The following is a 19583-nucleotide window of genomic DNA, read 5'->3' as shown; positions in this document are numbered from 1 at the left end:
GTGGGGTCTCACAAGGGCAGAGTAGAGGGTCAGAAATCCCATCCTTGACCTGCTGGCCACTTCTCTTTTGATGCAGCCCAGGGTGCAGTTGGCCTTCTGGGCTGTGAGTGCATATTGCCAGCTTATGTCCAGCTTCTCAGCCATGAGAAACCCCAAGTCTTTCCTTGCAGGGCTGCTCTCAGTGACTTTCTCCTCCAGAATGTGTTCTTATCTGGGGTTACCCTGACCCAGGTGCACTACCTTACACCTGGACTTGATAAGCTTCATGAGGTTCTTGTGGGCCAACTTCTCAAGTTTGTCCAGGTCCCTCTGGATGGCATCCCTTCCTTATGTTGTGTCAGCTGCACTGCTCTTGATCTCACAGGCTGTGTCACTGATGAAGATGTTAAAGGGAACTGGTCCTGAGACGGAGCCCTGAGGGACACTGGTTGTTGCCAGCCTCCACGTGGACATAGAGCCATGGACCACAACTCTCTGGCTGCATCCATCCAGCCAATTCCTTATCCATGGAATAGTTGATGCCTTAAATCCGTGTGTCACCAGTTTGGAGATAAGGATGTCATGTAGGACTGCATCAAAAGCCTTTACAGAAGTCTAGGTAGATGATGTCTCTTGGTCTCCCCTTGTCAGTCGTTGCTGTCACTCCATTGAAGGCCACTAGGTTGTTCAGCAGTTCTGCTTAACTCTGCTTTGGAAAATAAAAAAGAAAACAGCAATTCTGGTTAAATATGCTTTACCCAAGGGTTCTGCACATTTTGTCTGAATAAAAAGATTCCAGATGTTTTGTCTGGGATCCAGTCCTTGGCTCTTGAATGGCAGCAGTTTCACAGAATCATGAGCACTTCAACAGTTTGCTAATTCTTTCTGGGATTGTTGACCCGTCGAATAGGTCCTCAGTCTCTGACATAAGTAGCCCTTTATTTTCTCGTACTTTGATGTTTTCAAATACAAAACCAGTTGCTTTTCTGATTATGTACATAGTTGTAGTTTTGGTGAAACAACGCTGTGACCTTCATAAAGTGGATCTGTTTTGTTGTCACTTGTGGGGGTAGCAGGGAGAGGTATACCATTTGTCACTCTGCTGTGGAAGGGTTGTGAATAATGCCCCAGAGGAAGGAAGCCTAAAGGCATACTGAAAGTGAGAGCAGTACAGGCAGTGTCAGGAATGCAGCAAATAATTCTCTTCAATCAGGAAGAACTCGAGGGAACAAACTTTTTCAAGTTCCCTGGATATCTTTATTTGTTTTGTAATAGTTTTTCTCCTCCCTTTTTTTGGCTTATTGTTGTTTCCAAGGGCTGAAAACTGGTTATGCTCAAAACGTGTTTGTAAGAGATGTTTGCAGGTGTAATGAACTGGATGTCTACAACCACTGCACATGTTTTTCTCTCTTAGCAGCAAGGTGTTGGCAGGCCAAGTGTATACCATGCAGTGGTGGTCATATTTCTGGAATTCTTTGCCTGGGGACTCTTGACAACTCCAATGCTAACAGTAAGTATCATTCAAAAAACTGTTATCTTGGCAGTAATGACAAATGTTAGTTTCCTAATTCCTAGGGGTTTGGGTTTTAATTTGTTTTGCGTTTCCTGCCTATCTCATTACCTGAATTCCAGAAGTCGTATCATTCAGCACTATGCAGTAGTTAATATACTACAGCTGAGATCTGGACTGCTGAAAGACTGAAAGGTAATAGAAAATAAATTAGCAATATGCTGTACTGCTCTTTTACTTGTCTTTTAGAGTAACATCAGTTTAGTTTGTTGACGGAAGTATCTCTGGAAATTCTGTTTTTTTAAGACTTCGTAGTTCAATTCATCTTCCAGTTGTGACGATTGAATAAACTGTGTTCACTGTTGTGGTCTGGCTGTGTTACCAGCAAGTAACTGAAAGTAAAATGTAAAGGCATTCATGTAAGACATGGATTTCATAAGCATTTAATCTGTTCTGGAATTATGTCGTTTGCCAGATAAACACATAATTTGTGTTTGGTGATAGGATATGAACCATTTCATCTGAAGACATGGATCTCATTCATTGAAATGGGGCCTGCCAGAGAGAAGCTATCAAAAGTCTATTAGTCCAGGTTTTCATCAGTTAATATCTGAGAGCACTTTGAACACATGACGAGCAAAGTTTTGTGGGATTGAAAGAGTTAATTATTTTTCTTCCCCAAACTTCGGATAAAATAATCTGCATAACTCTTGAAGTGTGTTTGTCTAACCTTCCTAAAGACAATCACTGAACATAACTTGATAATAAAAAAGTCCATATAAAACAGTTAACCCCTTTCTGTAAAGCAGGTGTCTCATTAATGACCATCCTGTCATGATGTCCTGCCAGTGTCAAAATATGGGCAAGCTTACTGGGTGGTCTTTCTTATTTCTTTTTTATTTTTTTCCTTTGCTTTTTTTCTTAACCAAAGTGCTTGACTTCAACTTGCCCAAGCCTGACACTTCTTATTTTTTGTGGTTCTGTCATGATTCTCCAGGTCATTGTCAACGTTCAATCTTATTAAAATGTTGTGTATTATGAAAATAAATTGCATGTATTCTAAAGTAGCTGAGATTATTTAAAGTTAATTTTTTAAATTGCTTTTTCACTTCTTTTGGCATCTGTCAGCAAAGCTATACTGTTTGTTACATGACACTGTATTTGGAGAAGAAAAGATTTAAAGTGTTTGTAAAGCACACAAAGGCTTTTTTGGCCGCAGGCTGCCCAAAGTTTGTGCTCATTACTTTTATTTATGTACTTGTATGCCAATGTTAGTAAATCACCATAAGCAATATTAATCACTTACTGACATGTTCTGTCTTCAATATGATTTTTTTTAATATGTATCTATTGGTAGAACTTGAGTAAAGCAGTTCCCTCTACCAGCTTGTCAACTTTCATTTCTCTAATCTATAAAGTTACAGAAATTAATCTCAAAAACTTGAACCAATATCAGCAGTGGTTGCCTCCCAGGAAAAAACCCTGGAAAACGCTTCACAGAAAGATAATTAGATTAGGAAACTCTGAGTTTCCTGCTCTCTTTTTTTTTTTTTTTTTAACTTAGAAGACATCTGCTTTTGGATCTCTAATTTGAACCCTGACTTTTTTCTTCCATTCATATAATCAGATCAGTGATCTTAACAGGTGAAAAATTGTTTTAAATATCTAACCAAATGATGACACCAGAAGGGAAAAGGGGTATAAATGAGAAGAATTATCCGACCAGTAGTTAATATGAGAACCACCACCTTTATTAAACGTATGATTTGAGAATCCCAGTCATCCTTGAAAAATGATGCTGACACTTTTCAGTGACACTGCAGTATTCTGTTTCTTCAGACTAATGGCTTTCTCAGTATGCATATAAATAATTTCTGTAGTTGGTGGCACTACCTCTAAATAAAGAGCAAACGAATTTGAATTTTGTCTGCATACTTGCTTTGATCACTTCAATAACTTTTTTTAATCGACCCTGTAGCACCTGCGAGGCCCCTTAACTCTCTTGCATATTTATGGTAAATCTGTTTAGCGTAGATTAACGTTCTTGCCCCTGAATTAAGACTGCTGGTAAAGCACCTTAAATGAATTTGTAGCTGTATTTAAACACTCAGAACTCTTGCTAGTATTTATAAGTATCTACTTGTTCATCAGTTGTGAATATGTAACTCTTTTTTCCTCATCAGTGTAAGGTAGACAAATCTCATTTTCACTCCTAAACATTGACAATGTTTGAGTCAACCTTTTGAAGGAATTAGCTAGATCGAAAATTTTGTAGTTTTTACTGCACAGAGATGCTTTTTGCTCACATTGATCCTCTTTTTTTATTTTAATAATTTCTTATGAAGAAAAATAGGAAGTATAATTTTTTCTGGGATTTTTTTTTTTTTAGTTTTTATTTTGCATAAGATAAAAGTTCACATAGAGCTATCCTGTTTTACAAATCAAATTTAAACTTGGAATCAACTTTATTCTGTCTCTCCTGATTCAAATAATGTTTTTTTTCCTATCAGGTCTTACATGAAACATTTCCCCATCATACATTTTTAATGAATGGTCTTATTCAAGGTTTTAAGGTAAGATCTTTTTAAAACCTTTGACCTAAATATTGTGTGTGTTCTTGTATTTTACTTGTCTCACCTGAATTCTCCATAAGAACTTACAAAACAAAACAAACTTAGAAAATGGCTTTCTCAGTATGCATATAAATGATTTTTGTAGTTGGAGGCACTTACTTTATAAGGGTTTGGCAGAACAGGGATTTAGTGCAGTAGTCTGTACCCTTATGTTAAACTTGAGAGTGACTGTATTTGAATAACAGAGGTATGCTAAAGTTAGCTGGAGTAGACTTCCAGTATACAGAACCATGCATTTACTGAGGTTTGGACTTACAGCAGAGTTGGATTGATGAGTGAACAAAATACTAATTCGGAGGAAAATGTTCTTCTAAGCTAAAGTTCTGCACTTAACAAGCTTAAGAAATCCTTTACTTATTTTAATTCTGTGTAACACAGAACAGATTTGAGATGAAGGCCTAGACTCTAGGTCTTCATGAAATGCTGAAAAATCTAGTATTTGACCCTTCATCAGTGGTCCTGTACATCTAACTCTGACCTTTGCCAGTGGAATATCATAATGGTGTCCCGTAATCTCAAGTTGCCAAGCTTGCTCAAGTGATCCTTGTAGTTCTTGCAGTGTACAGATGTACTGTACACGATGAATACTTGATATAAAGCAATAAGTGTTATCTTAAATTTGTTTCAGAGAACAGTTAGCGTTACCCAAAACTGTCTCTTAGAACAATCCAAAAGACCCTTCAGTTAGAGAGGAACTTGGATTTGAAATCTAGCACGAAGTCTCTTGATAGAAGAGTGGAACTAGACTGTATTTTGGAGATTTTAAAGAAGGTTTTTCAATCTGTGATACTTCTATATTGAATTAAATGCATCTTGAAAAAACATATGCTGTTTTTTTTTTCTTTTTTTAAATTCACTGGGGTTTAATAGATTTGAAACATAAAACATCAGAATCACAGAAAACTAGATTGTAGAAAAAATTGTGTACATTTTCAGTTATCGACAACTTTGTGTTTAAATTTCGAATCGATTTTAAATTTTAGTCTTTCCTTATATGGTGGTTAAAGTGGGCCTGGGAAATGTATGTATAGACATAATAATTGTTTTTCTTCTGTCCCAGGGTTTTTTGTCCTTTCTCAGTGCTCCTCTAATAGGTGCTCTCTCGGATGCATGGGGGAGGAAATCTTTTCTTCTTCTTACGGTTTTCTTCACCTGTGTCCCAATTCCACTAATGCGAATAAGCCCATGGTAAGTGGTACAGACTTGTCAGTAGAGCAGAGGAGTAGTTTGGATAGATGGGAAAGGGACAATAAGACAGGAAAGCAGCTTTCTTTTCAAGATATGACTGTATTATTCTGAAACTTTTCTGTTTAAGAGGTGTTAAAACTGAGTTTCTTAGAAGTGGAAATAATGAAATGTGATTTAGTAACTGTATTCACACAAGTAAAACAGTACTTGAAAGGATTTGATAGTCCTGTCTAACTCAGTTTTAAGCTCAGCTGCCGGTTTGTTCCCCTTGATGACTGACAGTAATAAACATGTTTTTAAATCTAAATGAACCTTAGCATTGATTTGCCACAGAAAAGTATAATTGCTGCAAATGAGATCTTCTATCTCTTTGATTAGGACTTTGTTTCAAAGTCAATACCCCTCAGTTAAAACTTCAGTTTCATTTACATTAATTGTGAAACTTGTGAGATTACAAAAGAACTTCATGTGCATGGAATGCATTCAGAGTTTATGGTAGTTTATTCCTTAACTGACTGAGAAAATTAGTTCTAAAATAGTTTGTTTTTCTGAACTTAAACTTGAGAGTGTAAAAATCCCTTCATGTCCTACAGGGGCCACTTCTTTTAGGCTGATGTAAACAGGGGAACATAAAAAATTGAGATGCTGTTTTCCAATATTTAAGTGAGATTGCACAAACATTCATCTCCACGAAAGCTCTATTTTAGTTCTCGAGGAACACTTCTCTTAAGCTTAAATGCAAACTTGCTTATTAGTAAGATAAAAAGCAAGAAATCTTAGCTTAAACTTTCTGATTGTTGCTCTTAAATTTTTAGGTGGTACTTTGCAATGATTTCGGTATCTGGAATCTTTTCTGTTACCTTTTCCGTAATATTTGCCTACGTAGCTGATGTAACACAGGAACATGAAAGGACAACAGCCTATGGACTGGTAAGATATGCTAAACTTTGAAAAAAGGGTCAGATTATGACCTCCCTGTTGAACTGGTGTTTTGATGCACAGATTGTTTTCTGGTTGCGGTGGTTTGAGACCCCTCAAAAATCCAATTTCCAAGTTCAAACCCCCCTCTCACAATTTACTTCAGTGTGAGGGGTTTTCAGACAAAACACAACTACTCAGCATTAGGGGAAGGGGAAAATACTTACAAGGTTTATTTACATACATATATATAGGTAACAACTTAACTGTCTCTTCTACGATGAAATAATATATTTACATTAGATTAAATTTCTCTTTTTCTTCAACAAGAGTCCAGGAAGAAAAAAGTCCTTTTGTCACTTTTCAAGTCACAGTTCCTTCAAATTAATTTCTGTGTATTGGTTAATGTCCTTTATTTTTAAGGCAGCAGATTTGAGTATTGTAGTCAGAATTTTTCTGTTCTTGCTTTGTGAAAATCCCAATCCCTCGAGCCCGAGCCTTCAGGGTACTTCCTTAGAGACTTTCACTTCTCCTCCTCTCTGGTGCTGCTGCATTTCGGAACTCCCTTCAAATAGAAGTCCACCTCTCTTTCCAAAAGAGGGTCTCTGAAAGGGGTTTTGGGGAGATCTAATTCAATCTTACCCCCAAAACACTCTTCATTGAGTTTCCTCTGCTCTGTTGCCAGCTCTCCCTCCTTGCAGGACATCTCTGTGTCTCTCTCAGCTGGCTCTGTGCCATCTCTGCTGCTTGTTATCTCTTGGCTCTCAGCCACAGCTCTCCACTCAGCGCTGCCTCTGCCGCTGCTTTTCCATCTTCTGCTGCCCACTCACAGCAAGGAAATTTCCTCCAGTTCTCAGCTACAGTACTTGGCCCAGTTCAATACTGTTCCAAGCTCCTGCAGCCCCCAGACAGGGGGCTGGGGACTTTGGCCCCCAGCGGGGCTCGCTGGCCCCTCTCTCCTCGTGGCTCAGGCCATGGCTGCCTCCTTTTTCAACTACCTCAACTTCCTTCTCTTCCGGCCTGGGCCATGTGTTGATTTTTAGACGCGAAATGTAGCTTCTGATTGGCCCTGGCACACCAGGAACACCACCCCCTGGGGTTAACCACTTCTCTAACTCCAGGGGAAAACATTTTTTTATCCCAGGACACTGGTTAATGTGAAGCGGTTGGTAAAGGAATGAGCCATGCCTCAAGACACAGAGTTCAGGCAATGAACAGCGTGCTGGGCGCTCATAGGAACACCATAACAATTTGACACTTCACCTGCAGAGAGGGCATGTGTAACAACACACCTCTTAACTTCCACAAGCAAAACATGCAGTCTTGTTAAAGGCAGTGCAGGTTATTTAATACTTCATCCAGCAATACCTTTATCATATGGAAATTACACTTTTAGTTCATATGGCTTCTTTTTAATACGGAATGTCTTTTTTCTATAGTCAAAACAGGTAGGAAGGATGAAAAGGCATAATGCAGCATTCGTAGTAACTTAGTCATGACCTTTCTTAATTAGCAAAAGATGAGGAAAATGGTTCAGTTAGTACCAAGTAATCCTTTCAGTAATATAATTCCTACTTAGTTTGCTTTCCTAGTATTTATATTGGTTTAGGGTTTGGAGATCTGTTGGTAGATGCACTTAGCCTTTGAACATTTTTTATCCCTTTATCTTCTGTGCATCTGTTTTCACTATGCAGATATTCATTGAATTCATTTTTGGCTGATTATATGCTACTTTGGGCTATTAAGGGTTCCATTTATTTTTAGCCTTATGAATATATGATTACTGAGATGGTCATTTAGCAGTTAAGAAAATAAAGGACTTAGTTCTCTTGGACTTGTCTGTGTTGTTACAGCAGAGCACAAAACAGATTTAAAAGTTCTGAAATTCTGACTTTATTTCTGCTGCATATAAAGAGGGCCATAGGTATATTTGTAGCATATATTTGCCTGCATTCAAGCAGTTTTTCTTGACAGAAACAACTTTATCTAAAATTCTATGAAGTGATAGACAAAAGTGCAGTTGCTTTAACGAGGTCTGTTTCTGTTTGTTGTACCTTTTCCTTATTTTTTCCCCCTAAATTGGTATAAACCTAAATTTCTAGCTTGTGTTCTTATTCTGTAAAATAGTTATGGTTTAATTTTGGGGACTGTAAAAGAGCAACAAAAAAACCCCCAACCCCAACAACAAAACAGCTGCTATTTAACCTTTTTCTGGTTATTTTTATAGTGAAATTTAGTTACAGCACTTGATTTTTCATCATATTCTGCTGTATGTGAGTATAGTATGCGATCTGTTAGTAGCTGCATGTCACTACAGCACAGTATGATACAACACAGTCTTGTTGAAGTTGTTGTCAGAACTGTTGTCATAGCTAATGATTTCCTAGTTTGCTGTGCTATCCAGTGGTAACTACATATTTAAAATGCAAACTGTTAACAAAGGCATTATATATTATATTACTCTGTGTATTACCCAGGAGTGCTGACAGCTAGGTTCACTTAGGCAGGCATTTAAATACGCTGACAGCTTTTTCAGTGACATCACTTCAAATTCATAAGTAGGAAACAAAAAATTATTTTAGTCTATCTGAAAGTCAGAGCCATTTTCTTTTGAGCCAGACCCGCTCTTTGACTGCAAATCCTGTCTGGTGTGGTGTGCTGTTGAGGAGGTTGGACCCATACTTACTGTCATAAGTGGTGGGTGTTATTTTTTGGGGGTTTTGTTTGTTTGGTGGGTTTTTTGTTTTTTTGTTTTGTTTTGTTTTTAAAACTTGGATTTTTACCAGTGTATTTTTTTTTAAAGCCTGGGTAGGGGTGGTGGTGTTGGTGAACTTGTGAACTGCTCTTTTGCACAGGTGTCTGCCACTTTTGCAGCAAGTTTGGTGACTAGTCCTGCCATTGGAGCATACCTGTCTGCCAGCTATGGAGACAGCCTTGTTGTACTAATGGCCACGTTGGTGGCAGCTGTGGACATCTGCTTCATCCTGCTAGCTGTGCCAGAATCTCTGCCAGAAAAAATGAGACCTGGTTCATGGGGATCTTCTATATCGTGGGAGCAGGCAGATCCTTTTGCAGTAAGATGCGCTTCAATAAGTAATTATTAAATATTTGATGATTAATAAAGAGTAGTTTTTAATTGCATTTTGTAATCATGAGAAATCTTTAATCTTCTCGGTAGCTTGACTACTCATTATACAATAATCTTGCTTCTCTGTTCTTGCCCAAAAAGACCTAGATGCATTTAAAAACCAAAATCAAACCAAACTTTGTGGATTAAATAATTTTTTATTTGAAAATAATGTTTCATGTGAAAGCCCAAGGGAGAATGCTGTACTTTTGCCACTTAGGTACTCTATTTTATTGTAAGAGAAATGCTTAATTCTTACACCACAAAAGTCAATATTTTAAGATTTCCATATTCACTTTATGTTTGTACTTTTGGCAGTATCTCTCCTGATTTCCAGTTTTGGTTACATGTGATTTCTTTCTAATACAGAATGGATCTACAAAGCCTGATTTTTCTACAGGCTTATATAGAAAAGGCTAAAATTTGTCGTCCAATCTTTGTAGTAACTTGTTCATTTGTTCAACTTGTGTTTGTGTTACACCTTGATATCTTAAAAGAGGAAAGAGTGTTCTTCATGAGATGCATCCTGCTGGGAGCTGGTTGTGAATATTGAGAGATGAATGGCATGCTTGAAAGACTGCAGTTACAGAATTTCTTTTCCACAATGTATTTGTTCCTCAAATTAATTATATCATGGGTGAACAAGTAAAAGAACTGTACATGGAAAAATGCTCTAATAATTTTTGAAAAGAAACAGTTGTAAAGAGGCTATATTATTTGCTAACATCTTTCAAAACAGATTATTACGGAGATCGATTAGAAGATGTTGTGCATTTCCCTAAATAGTATATGATGCTGTTTTCAGGGAATAATTGTAAATTTGGCACTGAACAATAGCTTCAAAAATCTAGTGGAAGCTTTGCAGAAGAATCAGTTACCACAAACCTTACTTAATGAGGTTGTTTGTAACTTGACATTCACCTTAACAGTTTCCATGTGTGATTTTTTTTTTTTTTGGTACAGTAAAATGGATGGGTAAATGCATGGGTAAAAATGGATTTAAAAAAAATTTACCTTCTGCTTACTTTATACTTTCCTTAGACTTTGTATAAATGTTGCAATCCTTGCTTTGTTACTTTGTTTTACAGTCTCTGAGAAAGGTTAGAAAAGATTCTACGGTTCTCCGGATCTGCATTACAGTGTTTCTCTCCTATCTGCCCGAGGCTGGCCAGTATTCCAGTTTTTTTCTGTACTTGAGGCAGGTAAATATTGGTGTCTTCACATCTTAGTAAGGATGTTTAAATAAGTATTGCCTGAGACTTGTTTCTTGTTGAAGACTTTTCTCAGAAACCTGCTTTCTGGCAAAATGCAGCTTTAAAACTGCAGGCAGGGTACTTTGTTAAGCAAAGAACTGAATAACACTTGACTCCCGATGATAAACCCTACAATAGCTTAAATATGTGTTAACCTTAAGCAGACCTTTGTTTCCCATTCAGTGCAGCAGTTTCTGGGTCTTGAGGTGAGATCCTGCCTTGTGAAGAGCTGTTGTGTTTATGGGAGGGAGAGAGCGCTCTAGTTTCCGGATACATGACTTCCTCTGTCTCCTATTTTAGGGCATTTTTTTATTTCTATGTTTTTCTTGGCAAGCAGTCAAGGATTATTCTCGAAAGTGGACACTTCCTCTATGGATTTAGAGTATAAGCAGGGATCAGTGTTTTCTTTGAATAAGATATCTCTCTGCTAGTGATTGTCCTGGTTTGTGTTTGGCATTTGTTTTTTATGCATTTTCTGCTTCTCTGCAGGTTATAGGTTTTGGATCTGCCAGCATTGCAGCATTTATAGCTGTGGTAGGCATTTTGTCCATAATAGCTCAGGTAAGCTTTGTTCTTTACAGTGCTTTATTAACCAGTAGAAACAATATTCAGGCAGACACTCCTTTAAGCTCGTCTATAAAATTTTTACATGCTCTAATGTGCCAGTGTATCTTGCACTCACTAAAGGTTATATTCATTATATATTATGTGTAAATTTCCTTCCTTATGAGCTTTTGTTAGAAACAAAATGAAAATAAAATTTGCTGGAAATCTGACTTAAAATTATTTAAATGATACAGGAAGTTGGTTACTTAATACAAGGCTTTCTGAAAGGGAAATGAGTTATTTTAAGCAAAAGTCATGCTACTTGCAGCTATTTAATTAGCTCATGTTATCAAACTTGCATACAAACAATGCCAATATTGGCCTGGTCTGTCCAGAGTTACTTAAGCTCAGCTTGGAGGCTGAGGTGTGGTTGCTATCATACAGCAAGCTGGTTTTTGAACAGGTCCTTTGGATCTTTTGGAAATCAGAGTTTTTATGATATGATCTTTGGTATCTTTATGGGTACAGTCTGTCTTCCTGTTGTGATAACAAGAAGAGGAATGGCACCTACAGCATGTTGTAACCTTGCTGCCATCTTTAGCAGAGTGAAGGTCTTACTGTTTTGATGTAAACAACACATTCATCAGTGTTTACCAGTTTTACTGGCATCAGTTGTGGCCTTCATTATCAATTCAAGTCATTATATTAATCCTTGGTTTGTAGTTTGTTCTGGTGCTGTTACTTGCACTGACATTTGCCAGTCATACTTTATGCAGATGGGTGTTTTGGCTAAAAATCTCTCGAATTGCTGCCCTTCTGGCTTATAATTTTCGGTGTTGAAATGGGGAAACTCTCTATATTTTTGAACTCTTTGAAGAGTGCAGCTTGTTGAAATAATCTTTGCTTCATAAATACTCATTCGTGTTGGCATGTTGGATATATCCAGAAAGAACTGAACACATGTAGATAGAATTATTGTGGTTTTGCTGTTTAGCATTCCAACTTGCTTTGTCTAAGAGTGAGAATCAAGAAAGCTAGGAAGAGAAACAAGACAAGAGAGGAAGTGTGCTCTTCTCTCAAGTCCTTCTGGTTCCTCTTCTCTGTCTTTTTACTGATGCATTGTTGAGTTTCTCATGTTAAATTAAAATGTGTGCTCTGTTAACTGAGTCACGTTGTCCGTATGGACTTGCTTTACTGGGAACAGACAACTTCTTGCCATGACTGTGTTGCTGTTGTACCTGAATTGAGACCTCCTTCCCCCTCAGCAGTAACACTTCTAACAGATGAGAAGCACTGTTCTTCCCTTAGGAATAGCTTCCATGGGTGAATAAAAAGGTCGTATCAGCGCTGTAAAGAGTCAGCAGAAAATATAATTGGTGATGCCTAGGAATTGGCCTTGGCCAGATTTCAGTGCATGTGATGAACTTGAGAAAGCAGCAGGATTTCCTTGTTAGTTTTAGTTTTAAATTTGTATGATAATTCACCTGACCTAAAAAGTTTAATTTTTCTGAGCTAACAGTCTTTTTTTTTCTCTACTGTTTGTAAATATCGGTAAATTCAACTCATGTCCAACCTCTACTATCTTAACTTGGTACCAGCTTTTGTTTCATGGAGCTTTCTAGTGTGTAATGAAGCAGGATTGTAGAGGTGGAAATGAAAGCCAGTTTACAGTAGAAATAGACACTGAGATCTAATAACCTTAAAAAAGGCAGTACATATGCTTCCTGATGTCCTGAAGTAGTAACCCCTTAAGAGTTAAGAATATTTGTACATGATTATTGATATGACTCATCTGTGTTTTGGACTTAATACAAGGGCAATAAGAGCACAAATAGCATGAATTTTGTCACCAGTTGAAAGGTCTTCTGAATTACTTTGTGTGGCAGAAATTACTTTAACAATCTGGCTTTTTAAAACAACTTTTGAGTGAACTGATTTCTCTTGCAGACTGTGTTTCTCAGTATCTTGATGAGGTCCATAGGGAACAAAAACACAGTTCTCCTTGGCCTTGGCTTTCAGATCCTTCAGCTGACTTGGTATGGTTTTGGATCTCAGTCTTGGTAAGTTCACATTTTCATGGGTACGTGCCTGTTAAGGAACAGAAAGTTTTTTTCCCCCAGAAATGCTACAATTTAATTCTGTTGTCCTGAGTATTTAAAAGTTCTGTGGACTAAGTGTTCTCATTTTCATTACACTACCAAAATTTGGTCTATATTTTGCATATGTAGGAGTGATAGAATTTTCCATATATGTGGTGTACTAACAGCCCTTTTGAAAAGGGAGTCTTTGCACCACTTTGGTTCACTGAGTGTTATATCTAAGGATGTGGTTAAAGCTTTTCCTAAAAGCCAATTAGTAACATGTTCTCTCTTGTCATTCCACTAGGTCCTGGACCTATTCTTTTTTCTGTTTTTCTAACGTGCCCTCTTTACTATAATTATGTTTGGTCTTGAAAATTATCTAGAGCTTCTTTTGTAGGAGAAACTGTCTGTAAGTAAGGACAGCTAGAACCATAAGCTAGAACAACTTCTTCTTTACCAAGTTTGTCCTACTGACAGTGATGAATGCTGTTTCTTTATCAGAGCACTTCCTGTAAGTTATAGGAGTCTCACTGGGACACCCTTGGAAGTTGTTCCTTTGTGCAGCATTTGGAGAGGGAAAGCTCACTTCACTCCCATTTCCCTCTTTTGCTCTACTGTAATAGCTAGTGCAGAAGCAAATCCAGTGGTCTTCTGTTCTAATAAGTTCAGGATAATTCATGGGAGGGGAGCAGGAAGAGGGTTCTAACCAGATAATTTCCAGTCTTTAGGTATTTTAATAAGAGTATTTTGAAATAGCATTAATCTTTAAATAAGGGTGCCTTTGTGGTCCTTCTGGGGTGTGGGGAGTAATTACAGTCTCATTTTTAATTCAAATTATGTGCTTAACACAGGATGATGTGGGCAGCAGGATCTATAGCAGCGATGTCAAGCATTACATTCCCAGCAATCAGTGCTCTGGTTTCACGAAATGCAGAGGCAGATCAGCAGGGTGAGTGTTGAATGAATTCCTGTTTAGGCATCATACTGCATTTTCTGTCTAGAAAGCAGTAGAGTTATCTAGGTGTACTCTCAGTTATCTTGGTGAGTAATATTTTTACTTGGTAGTAGTTGTAGAAGTCTGCCAAGTTATGTAGAGAGGAATTTTTGCATTGCAAAGTACATAGTTCGTGTCTGACCAGCTGTTTTTTTAGCTTCCTTTAAAAGTACTACAAAAGCAACAAAAACTTTTCTCTTTTTTTATCTTTCCTTTTTTATTAAAAGCAATGTTCTCTAAGTAGACAGTGAGGGTTACTGTAACAATACTGCCTTTTTAATAGAAACTAAAAGCGCATTTTACCAGATTAAAATAAGTGTATGCAAGAAACTTTATTCTTTGTGGAAAAGTTGTCCCTGTTTAATATAATACTTTGGATTTTCAAGGAATACAAAAGGAAGCCAAAGTAACTAGTTGATCTGAGAAGACAGAAAATGTATTGATGTGAAGAGGAATGTACAGTCAGAAATAACTCCTCACTTAAAATAAAATGAAGTTGTCACTGGTGTAAAATAACTAAATTTAGTGTTATCTTAAAAAAATATCCTGTATATGTACCTTGTAAGTATCAATCTTGCTTTAACATTGTACAACGTGAAGCTAGGTACGTGCAGTTAGTATGAGTGGTACCAAGTAGGTGCTGTTCCAGGAGGCAGATTTCTGTTGAGTTTGAAGGTGCAAAAGACAGTATTTACATGGATTTTTTCAATTATTCCCCTCTCCCCCATTTTTTTTTCTAATAGAGACATCTAAAAGCTTTTTGAAGACTTGTTTTCTATTTGTATCAGGAAAGGAATAGTTCAGTTTAGCTGTCACAAGCCACTGAACCTTCATTTTACAGAGGGAACTGGTGTTAATAGCTCAGGCTTTCAGTGGTTCCAAGAGTGATGTTTTGCCACCTAGTGGCATGAAGGTTTTAAACTTAAATGTCAACCTACGAAGTAAAAACTTGGAGAGCTATCATTTTGGCATGTTTTCTGTGCTTCTATTTTACAAGTTACTGCCTTAAGAAGGCAGCAGATAACACAGAATATTAATATAGTAAAAAATAGCACTTTGTAGTATCTCAATATGTAAGATCATCAGAAAAGTTTTTGCACCGTTGTCAAAATTGCTTAAGTTGAAACAGAAATACACCTATAGCACTTTGATTAATCAAGCTTCTAAAACAATCCAGTGCAAAACTGCAGCCAGTCAAGTATTGTGAATTTACTGCAGTACACTTGAATTTACTGCCCCAAATAAGTTATGTGGTACTTAAATAAATCCTGGTCATGGTTTGTGCATATTTTGTCAATCATGATCCTTTAAAGGTAGATGCATTACTCTAAATTTCACTTGAAAGTAAATTGAATGGGTACCACACTCGAGCTCTGCTGTCATCATTGGAGGCTTTGGATGAGGGTGGATGAACTCTAATATAAAATAAAACCTGTACATAAATTTCATCTCTCTTATTGCTTCCAGTAGCCTGCAAGTTAAGTGACAGAACTATGGTTATGCAGAGGATTATTTTAATCCAACAGAGTTGTCTTCCATGTATTTCTTTAGATCTTGGAATATAGAAGTAATTATGAAATGAACTTTTTTGGAACAGTCATTAGAATGCAGTCAAAGCTCTTGGCTCTGAGTGTTTCTTTCTGGATTAAAAAAAATATAAAATCCTACTCCATTTTTTATAAATTTTTAGGTGTTGTCCAAGGAATAATAACTGGAGTAAGAGGACTGTGCAATGGCCTGGGACCAGCACTGTATGGCTTTATTTTCTTTCTCTTTCACGTGGAACTCAATGAGTTACTACCTGATCATACTTCTGGGAAAAAAGCAATGCAAGTTCCCAGTGACAAGGTAAGTTCAAAATTTGGTGTGCAGTTTGCAGCATATAACTCATGAGGGTAGGAATCTGTCTTTTTTGGTTGATTTAAAATCTTAGTGTCTTATTCTTTAACTACTTCATTCTCACCTCTCAGCTTTATTAGACTGTTAAGATAGCTCATAATTTAAATCTGATAGTAAATATTTAGATTTACAGTAGTAGCAGGAATGGTTTCAGTATTATAGCAGAATACTTTAACTTCTTTAGATGTAAATGTACTGGAGGTAAAAAAGTTGGAGTGAGGTTGTATCATTATAATTATCCACAGGAAGCCCTTACAGCAAACAGTGCAGTCATGAGCTGTGTTTGGAGAGTGATAATAACACTTGGCAATGCAATGAGCAAGGACTACTTTTCAAGGATTCTTACCCATAATACTGAAATATTCAAAAGCTACTCAGATAAATTAGCAAATGAGGGTATTAATTTATGGAAGTTTCTTATATCTTTAAGTACTTGTGTGCATAGTACCTGTTGAAGATTTAAGTAATACCATTAATATGTTCTTTACATGTAGAGACCATCAACTGAAAATTCAGGCCTCTGATTGTAACAGCAGTTGAAGGAAGGGAAATATCCTGCCACTGTATGCTTAACTGCAGCTACTTTCCTCCTTCATATTAGAGTGGCTTCCTACATTTCATTTAGTAGAGTAAAAGTAGACTGGTTTGACAGATTTCATCTTCTGATTTTTATTTAATTGACTCGGTAGCAGAAAAGTTGTTTAAGATTAAAAAAAAAAAAGCTGGATTGCTGGCACTTCCTTTTGTAGAAGTTTGTCATCAACCTTGACTGATTTAAAATTTGTCTTACAACCTTTCTGGTGTTTGTTTTTAATTGTGGTTATGAAATGTGGATAAATTGTGGTTTAAATTTTAAAGTAAACTGCATTGAAGCGGGAGAGAATAAGTCCAAATATCACATTATCGTACATGCCCACAACCTTTCTCTGTGGTGAGAATGGTCTGTAGTGCACAGCCTGCTGTTGCTTTCCTCACTTATGTATTAGTTTTTGGGGATGCTTGTTTGTTTGGATAACTTGATTCTAAAGTATGTCAGCCACGGGAAAGTGAAGTTAAGAATCTATTGAGTATTTGTACTTCTGGATGTTGAAACCTTATTCTGCTAATCTTCAGAGAAGTCTTGCTGATTTAACAGGCAATTTACCTGAAGTAAAAAGAAATTACAAAGAAGCATCAATCAGCTTCTGTTTCATCTGCTAGACAATCCTATTGTCAATTGATAGTTTTGTGTGTTTCTGGTTTTTAGATCAGTGTGGCAGATCGTTTGAGGAATTCATGGGGATCGTAGGTGCAGAAAATTCGTGTTGCAATGCACATAAGAACCTGTTTGCAAAAACTTCACAGTCACCATAAATACATTGCCCATGATCTCCTGCCTTAGTGGTGCAATTCATAATGCAGAACTCAATGTCTGAAGCTTCATGGAATTCTTTAATGTGCTTGTTTTGCCGCAGAGAGCCATCGTTCCTGGTCCACCCTTCCTGGTTGGAGCGTGCATTGTTCTTCTGGCTTTCCTGGTCGCCTTATTCATTCCTGAGAACAGCAAAGCTGGCAGTACCAAAAAACACAGCAACAGCATTGGCAGCAGCCTGAGCGGCAACCCAGACCAAAGTAATGGAGAGGACATTGAACCACTGCTGCAAGATAGCAGTGTGTGAAGGCTGAACTTTGGAGGGGACTGTGGAACAAATTCATGTGCTGAATTGCAGCCCTGGATGGGAGATACAGAGTGTCTGTGCTCTGAGGGGAAGGCAGCTGTGTACAGGAGAAGGTCATGTGCCATATGACACTTGAGGTCGATGTCATACTTGCAGGAGGGGTTTTTTGGGATGCAGGTCACAACTTGGTGTGATTCTACTGAGTATCGGACTGCAAACACTGTGTCAAACTGTGGTGTTGGGTAGAAACCCGAACATGCAGAGATAATGGAATTTTTTTAACAGTTTGAATGTTCAATTCCCAAAGTTGCATCATAATGCAAAATAAATAGGTTTGAGCCAGAATAGTTTCTGCCATCACTATTAAAGTTTTGTTTTGCATTTCTTATACCTTTTGTCTGCATCTATGCCACATGTAGTCTTCATGGTATAGGAGGGACTGATCTCCATGTAGTTCTGGTATCTGAAATAATGGTTATCAGTAACATTCTCTAATGTTACTTACTAACAAGAAGTCCAGAAGTTACCAGAAGGCAGTGATAAAACTGAGATGACAGAATCCTGAGTGTGTGTGATCACACATGACAATCGTTACCCATAAATGAGGATCATATGGAAGTCTTAAACCCGCATTCCAGAATACTCAGTTCTGAGCAGTTAAAGCAAATCCAGATGGCACCAGAGAGCCAGGTCACATTAATGCTTTACTTATAAAAAATAAGATTTTAATTTTAAAATGAACAGTGTCAGAAAAATGGACACTCCTGACTTCTGAGTGGGAGCCAGAGTGGTTTACGTCAAGAAATATGTGTATTTATTGCATTTTGTCACTTTATCTGCCATATGAAGTAATCTTTCTTATTAATTCCTTTCACCCCTGCCTTAACTGCTACTTAGGGTTCAGTTATTAATCATATTTAGCCTTCATATAACTGTCTTACCTGCTGAATATCATGGGTATATTCATATCAAATTTCCTTTCTAAATGATGCTTTAAAGGAGTTATGGATGGTTACAAATATGCTAATTTTTAGAGACATTTTATGAAGAATACACAGATTTATATGAATTTTGCTGCAGTGTAAATGGACTATTAAACCCAACTTTAATGAAGTACTCCTGTGAATGTTTTATATGTATGCAATATATGTAGATATTTCTAAGGAGTTTCAAATTTTTACACATGAGGTGCTGTGTAAATCATGTATTTATAAATGTAATGAGGGTACAGACAGATATACAGTTTTTTAAAAGGATTGTGTATTGACTGGACAAATTTTAAAAAATATATATTTTGAAACTTGTTCCACACTGAGCACAGACAACAAACCTTTTGTACTATGTGGTTTGGTTTTTAAGTTAATAAGCTTCCTAATGCATAATAAATCTACATTTTAAGCTTTCTAGGTTTCATAAGTGCCTGTTCTTCCAAGTTCACCGTTGTACCTTCGCTGCTTCAGAACAGAAGTGGGTTAATGCTGGTGCTGGGTGACAGTACCTGAGTTCCTGCTCTTTTGTGTTGTGTCTGTGTCACAAGCCTGGTGAAAAGTGTGCTTTGCTTAGAAGTTCCTTTGGTGTCTGACATGGTGTCCACTGGAGTAGAGAGGTGGAAAGAGTGAAAGGGAGTCAGTTAAACAAAAAAAAAGAGTAATTTCTGATCTGAACAGTGCTACTGAATCAAGATGCTTTTTCTGATAAGGCTTAGGTGTGTTTATGGTTTTGTTTGGGGTTTTTTGTTTTTGTTTGTTTGTTGGTTTTTTTTTTTTTTAATTTCTTGTAGTTCAAGCCTGGGCTTTT

The 19583-nt window shown here is 37.1% G+C and overlaps 1 protein-coding gene across 1 annotated transcript in view; it reads left to right on the top strand.

Annotated features, from left to right (window-relative positions):
- Positions 1–19238, top strand: part of MFSD14B (major facilitator superfamily domain containing 14B) — a 28969-nt gene extending 9731 nt beyond the window's left edge. Inside the window, exons 2-12 of the mRNA XM_051777367.1 lie at positions 1394–1489; positions 4000–4062; positions 5183–5310; positions 6126–6240; positions 9084–9302; positions 10444–10557; positions 11098–11169; positions 13102–13214; positions 14087–14184; positions 15920–16077; positions 17583–19238. Coding sequence (XP_051633327.1) covers positions 1394–1489; positions 4000–4062; positions 5183–5310; positions 6126–6240; positions 9084–9302; positions 10444–10557; positions 11098–11169; positions 13102–13214; positions 14087–14184; positions 15920–16077; positions 17583–17786 — 1380 coding nt within the window. The 3' untranslated portion in view covers positions 17787–19238. The remainder of the gene's footprint in view (positions 1–1393; positions 1490–3999; positions 4063–5182; positions 5311–6125; positions 6241–9083; positions 9303–10443; positions 10558–11097; positions 11170–13101; positions 13215–14086; positions 14185–15919; positions 16078–17582) is intronic.
- Positions 19239–19583: the final 345 nt, after the last annotated feature.

Source organism: Manacus candei, unplaced genomic scaffold (assembly GCF_025592945.1).
Source record: "Manacus candei isolate 608988 ecotype Guabito, Panama unplaced genomic scaffold, ASM2559294v1 h1tg000010l, whole genome shotgun sequence".
Lineage (NCBI taxonomy): Eukaryota > Metazoa > Chordata > Aves > Passeriformes > Pipridae > Manacus > Manacus candei.
The sequence above is the reverse complement of the archived record's forward strand: the minus strand, read 5'-3'. Positions and strand labels throughout refer to the sequence as shown.